The sequence below is a fragment of the Poecilia latipinna genome, unplaced genomic scaffold (genome assembly GCF_001443285.1).
Source record: "Poecilia latipinna isolate Pla-1442-1.1 unplaced genomic scaffold, P_latipinna-1.0 Scaffold2021, whole genome shotgun sequence".
Classification (NCBI taxonomy): Eukaryota; Metazoa; Chordata; class Actinopteri; order Cyprinodontiformes; family Poeciliidae; genus Poecilia; species Poecilia latipinna.
Window position 1 is genome coordinate 36,259 of NW_015114637.1, and position 9,735 is coordinate 45,993.

Below are 9,735 nucleotides of genomic sequence, written 5' to 3' on the forward strand. Positions count from 1 at the left end.
GGAAGGAAGCAGCTGCTCTGTGTCAGAGAGTCAGTCTGATACTGGCACAAAGAAAAGATCTTTCAAATGTGACATTTGTGGGAGATGTTATACACAACAGTATAACTTGAAAAACCATTACAGAACCCACACTGGTGAGAAACCTTTTTCATGTGAAACATGCGGAAAAAGTTTCTCCATAATGAGAAATTTAAATCGTCACAAGAGAATTCATACAGGAGAGAGGCCTTTCTCATGCCAATCATGCGGAAAAAGTTTTTCTGAAATTAGTAATTTAAATCGTCACAAGAAAATTCATACAGGTGAGAAGCCTTTTTCATGCAAGTTATGCGGAAAGAGTTTCTCTCAATTTAGTTCTTTAAATTGCCATAGTAGTATTCATGCAGGTGAGAGGCCTTTTTCATGCAACTTATGTGGAAAAAGTTTCTGTCGATTTAGTCATTTAAATGACCACAAGAAAATTCATACGGGTGAGAGGCCTTTTTCATGCAAGTCATGCGGAAAGAATTTCTCTCGACTTAGTCACTTAGATCGTCACAACAAAAGTCATACAGGTGAGAAACCTTTTTCTTGCCAGTCATGCGGAAAGAATTTCTCTCAAATTTATCATTTAAATCGTCACAAGAAAAGTCATACATTTCAGAAGGATTTCCACGAGAAACAATAAATTAATCAGCAGTAAATAAAAATGAGCTTATTAATAAAATGATGGATATAAAATTGCTTCTTTGTTTTCATCATCTCTTTTTACAAAGAGACTGACAAAGAGGTGACAAAAAGTTTCACTCCTGTGCCTCGTGTTCCCTCCCCTCTCATTTTCTTGGTAACGGCTAAACACACTTGGAGCTAAAAGCGTCAGTTTTCTTCAACTCTGACTGAACCCATCACATGGCATATTATATCAACGACAGCAACAAAAGATAAAAAGTTTTCAACTTTGTGACATAACTTGTATATCCCGCATGTAAGAGCTAGAAATGTCACATGACCTAATTATGTCTTTGTCTTGGCTGGATGAGAGCTAGCGACTGTCGCCTCACCACGCAATCTCCGTAAGAGGGAGAAGCGCCTCCCTCTTACCGCTGTGACTTCACACGACCATTACTTCAGTTACCTGCCGGGCTCCTTGTCTCCTACCACAGAGAGTAGTATAAAGCCCAGTGAGGAGGAGCGAGCAGTCTGGGAACGCGTTTTCTATTTATATAAAAATTAACCCCTGTTGGTCAAGGGCCTTTGGGATTATCAAATCTTGTCCTTCCTGTATGCAAGCTAATATTTTGGCACTGAAATTTAGCATGTGTGAAGATAAGGTGAAAGTGTTCATTTTTGAAACATGTTGCATGGTGTTTTATGTAGCTCACCTGTGGTGTAACTACAGTAAAACTATAATGAAGAAACTGCAAGTAGCCAATCAGGACGCTTTCAGAATCCTCAGATTTCCACGTTGAACATCTGCAAGTCAAATGTTTGTCATGAGTAGCATACCAGCTTTTCATGTTTTGCTGAGGAATTTCATGTAAAGATGTATGTACAGACTGGATGTATCGAACAACTTCACAATAAAAGCTCTGACAACTGCATCATATGGTGATATTAGATATTTCTAACTTTAACTATTGGAGTCATTGTTTATCGGCCTTGTGATGTTTTTTTACTTGATGATTTTTGTATTTGACTTTTCTAAATTGCATGGACTACTTTTTGTCTCGTAATAAATATTTATGAATTAATATGAAGTTGTTTCTTTAACTTGTTTTTTTATGAAGTGTAAATAGTCTCAAAATATCTGCGTGTGTAAAAATATTTGTGCGTATGTAAAAGTATTTGTACCTGTTTTAAAGGATTTGTGCGTGTGTAATAAGATTTGTTCATCTGTAAAGATATTTGTGTGTGTGTAATACTAGATTTGTAAACCTTAAAAATAAAATGAACGTTCTCCTACGCCTATGTTGAAAAAGTATACACAAGTCACCTGGTACACACACACACAAAACTGCATTTACACACAGATCCAGTTACGAGTGCACGAGTATTTTTGAGACTCTTGACGCTTCGGGAAGTTCCCAGATTTGTGTGTAGATGGTGCGTTTACATGCTGGTAGAAAGCTGGGTCATCTGAGTTTTGCTCTGAGTCTAGCGTTTTTACAAACTCAATCATCTCCATCCATTGGCTTTATTTATCGTTTCTCTGTTTTTCTCTCTTTCTACCAAAAACTGGATGATAAAAGTCTTCAGTTTGGTACTTTGGTCTCAACGAGACCTTATTTTAAAAGGCAATTTTGTTTAAAAGACTTCAAAATTCATTAGTTGCTTTATTTATTCTGGATATTAAAATGTCTTCCATTTCCAGTGTTAAATGTTCATTAGAATTTAAAGTTTAATGACCTTTGAGAATGAGCTATTGCATTATTATTTCGTCATTACCATTATATTACTTAAAAAATGGTCTCAAAAGAACTATATTATCATTTGTTGAGAACTTCTGGAACACCTTATCCTACAGTAACAATTTTCATGGTGACAGACCTATTCACACATCCTTCAGAATCTTCAGATTAAACTGTGTTTGTGTCTGGATCTCTGAAATCCACAGACACCCCATTTCATCGGCCCTTAAAGAAATATATACCTCATCTGCAAACCAGGACAAACTTGCTGTTCCCGTTTGTCTTCATTTCAAGTTGATTAATGTAGATGGTAAAATGTATTCAGATGGTTTAGATTTTCGCAAGCAATGAATTTCTTTCTCAGTTGATATTTTGACACAATTGACAGTTAATAAACACATACTTAAGAAAATAAATATTTTATGCATTTATTTAAAGCACCACTGCAAAAATAGGCTTCACAGCAAAAAAATTAATGCATGAACATTTCATAAACATAAAAAGAAAAATTTCTACATACATTGTGATGATTCAAGTAATTTTCAGGTTCAGTAATGTTCTGTCACAGTCAGGTTTGTCAGTGCATCAGCTGTTCAAGAAAATCAACATAATTTTTTTTCTAACACTAACTGTCTATTTGTACTTTTTCTGCATCTTCAGACAATCTGCAACAGCTGAGATTCTGGGAGGTTCAACACCAAACCCTCAAGCTTCAAACTGAGCCGTCAACTGGACCAAGACACCTTTCAAACAACTACAGTAGTTAACCTGCTCTGTTGGTAGATGTTATGGTGTCTACTTAATCTTCACCCATCAGATACCATTCCCCTTGTGTAAAAACTTAAACTCAAAAATCAAAAAACTCAAAACTCAAAGGTGATCAAAACAAAAGGTGAATCTAACTCAAATAGTCACCTGATGCACCGTTGATTCTGGTTTACGCAGCCCAAAAAGAACAAAAGTCAAAATGCAGTTCTTTGGTTGTTTTTATTCCATAGTTCAGGCAAAAAAGTTACAGGCTTCCCAGGATTCTGCTTCTCCTGCTCTGATTTCTGCACCTGTTCTCTGGCTAATAGACTGACTGATGACTGACTGAGACTAGTGACTGGTTGTTTCCATTGACTGAAATGACTGAAGTGACTGTTGACTGGTAAAAAACTTTGTGACCACCCACGTGCATAATAAGCTACCTAAGACCCACCTATTTATACTGTGAAACACCCATGTCCCAATCTGAAATTAATTTAAGTGAATTACTAACCAAATAACTTATTCTAAATAACAAATTAAACAAAAATTATAATGATAAATCAACTAGAAAATGAACAAAAAATAAGAAACTAAACCATTTAAATTCTAAGATTTAACTGAAAATAGAGAAATGGCTCCTACAGTATCTGATGGGCATATTTGGCACACACACAAATCTTTTTACACACGCACAAATACTTTTACATACGCAGATATACTTTTACACACGCACAGATATTTTGAGACTATTTTCACTCCATATTTTTCGGCTGTCCACACTCCAGTTCAGTCGGGGGCGGTATTGAACGTATTTCCTTGTTTGCCAACCGCCACAAAACATCGAAAAAGACGCCTTCATGGGCTAAGCTAGAAAACTGCTGCATTGACCCATTTCGTCTAATATTTCAGCAACCATGTCTTCAATTCAGCATCTCAGAGAGTTTATCAGAGAGCGACTAACTGCTGCTGCTCAAGAAATCTTCACAGAGGTTGAAAAAACCATCATTTGCTACGAGGAAGAGCTCGATGCTCAGCGCAGGATGATGGGGATCGACTGGAAACCACAAATTAAGCTACACAGAGTCGGTTCGGAGCTGCAGAGACAAAGTTCTGGTAGGTCTGGATAAAGGTGCTGATGTTTTCACTGCAGACAGAGATCCGTCAGCGGCGATAGTTGCTGCAGCTCCAGCTGCTGCTAAACGGAGCTGAACAGGAACTGTTTTAGCTGCTAGCTCTGATGCTACAGAGGCTAGCATGAACATGGTAGCACAAAGAGAAATCGTGTTTATGAGCCAAGCCCCATGACTAATATATTACTCCAATTGTTATGGTGGAAATACGAAATACAGCGTGTAAATTCTGAATTTGTAAAGTCACACATGATTTTGCAAATAAGAGCAGTGGAGAGTATTATGAATGAGAAGGAGAGGCGCAGAATGAGCTTTGTTTTTTTTCATTGGGGCACAGAACAAAATAAGTAATTGATCCCTTAGCTGCTAAGGGATCAATTAGTTATAGTAAAAATTGTTGAATAATGATTTACTGTTATCCCTTCAGTTCAGGGACCCAGACCAGATCTACAGGGGAATGGCAAACTGTGTCAAAGTAGAAACATGCACACAACTCCAAATCTATATTTCTCAAATGTGTTTAATGAAATATCTCTTTTGCTGCACATTTGTTGTGTGGGACATAGTCAAGTTCAATGGATCAGATGATTCCAACAGTGATTACAGGAAATTATTTATTTGTGTTATTTCTCCCAAACATCCAGTTTTCATAGTGTCTGATGGTTGCTATGGAGAACTGATGACTCCAGGATGTTCCTCTAAGCTGCAGTTCTCTTAAAGAGACCTGGAGATGTGTTGACTGTCACCACCATCCTCCTCAGTGTTTGGTGTTGAGATAAACTCATCCAGCATCATCTCTCACACATTCAGTTACTAACCTAAAAGAAAATCTAAGCAATAATGAATAAGTTTCATTATTGCTTTTTTCTTTCACCCACTTCCTTTTGAACATCAACACATCTGCCTTACTGAAGGAAATTATGTCTTTCTTTTTTGAATAGTGGCTTAGAGAAACAAGTCTATGTCTCATCATATTTATAACCCAGAAAACCAGAATGTCATGTTTTACTAAATTAAATTCCTGCACAGTCTGATCAACTTTAAAAAGTGAGGCTAGACGTTACAAGTGAGATTAAAAACATATTGTCTTAAAGTATTTTGAGTTCTTCACTTTATGAATTCCCTAAAGTTAAACATTTGATTGTAAATAAAAATCTGCATGAAACTGTACTTCTTGATTAAAATCTGAATGTATTTGAAATCTTTTTAACATTTTTGCCATATCAGCAAATTAATATGAAGGACACTTCACCGCTTTTTAGTTAAAATCTACAAACTAATTTTAGATTAACCATATGATGTCTACAGACCAGAATCCCCAGGAAAAACCAGACTGATCCATGAGATAGTCATCAATTAAATTATATTAATGACGTCATCCTTTTTTTCCACAGACCTCCAACAGCCAAGTGTCTCCAATGAGGAGGAAGATTTTGCCATCCAACAAGTCTGGAGCCTGGCAAGTAGGTCCAATCAGGACCAGAAAGAAGCAGAACATCAGTGGACTGAAGAGGAACAGATGGAACCAGAACCTAATTGGATTAAAAAAGAAGAGGAGGAACCAGAACCTACACTGCTCAAACATGAGGAAATAGAATATCCACTAACATATGTAAGAAAAGAGGAGCTAGATTCTTCAGTGCTTCAACATGAACAGCAGCCACCAGAACATTTACCAACTGGACAGGACCAGAAGGACCTCTGCAGCAGTCAGGAGGGAGAGCAGCTTGTCCAGAAGCAGTTTGTTGCTTTGATTGAGACTTCTACTCTTCAGGGAGATGATGTGAATGAAGAAGAGACAAGAACAGAGCAGCTTTCCCTTCGTGTCTCTCCAGTGGTTGAGAGCAAAGATCAGGAAGGAAGCAGCTCCTCTGTGTCAGAGAGTCAGTCTGATACTGGCACAAAGAAAAGACCTTTCAAATGTGACATTTGTGGGAGACGTTACACACGAAAGAGAACATTGAAAAAACATTACAGAATTCATACAGATGAGAGACCTTTTTCATGCCAGTTGTGCAGAAAAAGTTTCTCACAAAGTAGTAGTTTAACAGTGCACAAGAGAATTCATACAGGTGAGAGGCCTTTTTTATGCCAATCATGCGGAAAAAGTTTTTCTCAATTAAGTAATTTAAATCGTCACAAGAAAAATCATGCCCATCATGTGGGAAAACTTTCTCTGACATTAGTGATTTAAATCGGGAGAGGCCTTTTTCATGCCAATCATGCGGAAGAAGTTTCTCTCAATTTAGTTATCTAAATTACCATAAGAATATTCATACAGGTGAGAGACCTTTTTCATGCCAGTCATGCGGAAAGAAATTCTCTCGTCTTCGTCACTTAAATCATCACAAGAAAAGTCATACATTTGAGAAGGGTTTCCACGAGAAACAAATCAATCAGCAGTAAATAAAAATGAGCTTATTAATAAAATGATGGATATAAAATTGCTTCTTTGTTCTCATCATCTCTCTTTCTACAAAGAGACTTGACAAAAAGTTTCACTCCTGTGCCTCGTGTTGTTCCCTCCCCTCTCATTTTCTTGGTAACTGCTAAGCACACTTGGAGCTAAAAGCATCAATTTATAAAGAGACACACTTTCATTTGTCTTGTTCTCTTTTCGTTTTTTCTATTTGACAATGTGACTGTTATTTTCTTGACTCTATAGTTCAACTCTCACAGTTGTTGTAGTCTTTGGCTGAGATAATCTCATCCCTCCAGTTGTTTGCCTATATGCACAGTTTGAGCAGTAATGAATAGATCTCCATTTTAGGGCAGCCTTTTCAATATTTTATTGGACCCACTTCCTTTTGAACATTAAGACATCTGCTTTATTAAAGAAAATTATCTCCTTTCTTTTTTTCTTTGCTGCTGCTGAACACTGTTAAATTCAAATTCAATTAAATGCACATCCACATGGCTGTTCAGTAAATATGGATCTTTACTTTTTGATCTGGGAATGGTAACTTTTAATCTTTTACTCCTAAAAACATTACAAAAATGATATGATTGATAGAGGCCCTCATTTTTTTTCTACTTGTATAAAAATTAACGCCCGTCAGTCAAGGGCCTTTGGGATTAACATAACTTTTCCTTCCTGTGTGTAAGCTCATGTTTTGGCACTAAAATTTAGCAGGTGTGCAGATGAGGTGAAAGTGTTCCTTTTTGGAACTTATTGCACCACGTTTTATATTGCTCACCTGTGGTGTAACTACAGTTTATATATAATGAAGAAACTACAAGTCATCAATCAAGACACTTTCCGAATTCTCTTCAGATTTCCACGATGAACAGATTCAAGTCAAATGTTTGTCATGAGTAACATGCTAACTTTTCATGCTTTGCTGAGGAATGTTATGTATAAATTTATGTGCCGCTTGGACGTATCAAACAACTTCACAATAAAAGCTCTGACAACTGCAACACATATTTTGGCTTTAAAAAAAACCTATTGGAATTACATGATTTGATCATTTATTTTCTATATGATTTGGACTACTTTTTGTCTCAAATTAAAGACTCATGAATTAATACGACGTTATTTTTATCCCCCTGTTTACGCCCTGTCCACACTCCTGTTCAATCGGGGGCGGTAATTCACCAATTTCGTTGTCTACCGTCAAAAAANACAGTCAAAGCTAAAATAGTTTGTTTTTTTCATTTATTGTTACAACAATACTTTAAATTCTATAATAATCGTCAGATTTTCTGATTAGATACCCCTTACTGGGCAGTTCCAAGTTCAAACTGGTGTACCTGTTGAACTTTGCTCACAAAAACAACATTCATGACCAAATATTCACCGTTATTTCCTAAGGACTCGACTTAGGAGATACAGATGAAATCTCGAGCAGGGCTGGAAAGGAAATGGGAGTCAGCGTGAGTTTAATTTAAATTGGAGAACTACCTCTCAGTAGCGTTCAGGAGCCGCGGCGTTGACTGATGAAGCCTGACTCGGCTTCACATGTGGCAGCTTTCTCAGCAGTGCCCCAAGCGTCCACCGACTCACACGGCCCAGAAACTTCACTTCACCTTTCAGCATAACCAATGTTGGTTCCTGTGATGTAGTAATCATGTAACAGGTTATATCAGGATTTGTTTCAACATAGTATTTTTTTTTTATGTAATATGTTAAGAAGTCTGATGCACTAAATCTTCATACCTCCTAACATCTCTTTTTTAGTCTGTGTAGCCGTCATCAAGGCCACTGCAATTGGTTTACTGTTTTTGTTTGGTTTAAGGTGGCAGTAGTTACATTTTATTTAATACAAAACATTAAGTTATAAGTGTGTAATAGTTTTTAGCAATTTTATGTTGATGCTCATTGGTTTTGGTTACATTCGAATGTGAGGGGGAACTTCCGTTTCGTCCCTGTTGCCCGGGGAAAATATTGTCTGCGCACTTAGAGCCGCATGGGGCAATCTAGCTGGAGAAGCTGATTTTAGCTTTATTTCTCTGGAGTTACTGCGGCTAATGAGCTAAATAAAAGTTGTATCTTTTATTTATGTAAATACTCCAATTTTGTGAACTAATTTAGGTTTGTGTTACTTTTTTTAGTTCTGACGGCATTTTTGGGGACTTTAAAAAGACATGTCCAGAATACATGGCTGTTGAAAACAAGACCTGTGTTGATCGTTGATTAAAACTCGAGTCTCCCCACGTTTCTCTGATTATTTTGTATATCTATTCTGTGCCTACAATATTTATTTATCATTTATTATAATATGGATTTCAGCCGAGAACTCTCTGTCCATATGTGTTATGTAAAAAAAAAACAGTATAATTTTATATGAGAGCACTATTCCATACATTTCATAGATTGTTGATATTCTTTGATGACCTGTTCCTTCATTGTTAAGAAGTTTCATTTGATGACTAGATCACACCTATGAAAAGTCAAAAATTGAATCAAATGTGCTTTAAAAACATACTTTTGTTGTTCCTTGTGTCCTAATTAGTTACAAATTTCAACTGTTGGTTCCTTTCTGCCTCCCTAAGATTGATAAATAAGAATAAGAAAACAGTATGGTGACTTTATATGCTTATGCTCAGATACTCCAGGCATTGGTGGCTGCAGTAATCTATTTTGGTCACTTTTCAAGTACTATTTCTAGACTCAAAAGCCCTTCTAAGATAAACTGATTTGTGTGTGTGTGTGTGTGTGACTTTCTTCCTCCGAAAAACAGAGTTGTAAAACTTTATAATAAAAGCTAGTAATGAACAGCCATAAACTGACAGGCAATCCTTGCTTACAGTCACAGTACACAGAACCCAGACGAAAATGCGTTTAAAACAACAATATTTCTTCCATTGAAAACGTTAATGAAATTTGCAGTTCCTAGTAAATAACCAGTGTTGCGTAAATCTGAAATGGATGTACATTTTGCTGCAAAGCCTTTTGCACACAATGTTGTCATTCATACACACTACACAATGACGGATGATGTGCAATGTAATGTAACCAGAACAGT

General features: G+C 36.6%; 1 protein-coding gene and 1 long non-coding RNA gene across 4 annotated transcripts in view; one reads left to right on the forward strand and one right to left on the reverse strand.

The window, feature by feature from the left end:
• Window positions 1–5,751, reverse strand: part of LOC106935780 (uncharacterized) — a 17,569-nt gene extending 11,818 nt beyond the window's left edge. Inside the window, exon 1 of the long non-coding RNA XR_001421969.1 lies at window positions 5,664–5,751. This is a non-coding gene — a long non-coding RNA (uncharacterized LOC106935780). The remainder of the gene's footprint in view (window positions 1–5,663) is intronic.
• Window positions 1–6,495, forward strand: part of LOC106935777 (zinc finger protein OZF-like) — a 29,687-nt gene extending 23,192 nt beyond the window's left edge. For 2 of the 3 annotated variants that reach the window (XM_015016446.1, XM_015016447.1), the window contains exon 4: window positions 5,917–6,495. In XM_015016446.1, the coding sequence (XP_014871932.1) occupies window positions 5,917–6,461 (545 nt within the window). In that variant the 3' untranslated portion in view covers window positions 6,462–6,495. Of the gene's footprint in view, window positions 1–5; window positions 1,731–5,916 lie in introns of those variants that run through there. The other variant, XM_015016448.1, reaches the window with a different exon arrangement.
• Window positions 6,496–9,735: the final 3,240 nt, after the last annotated feature.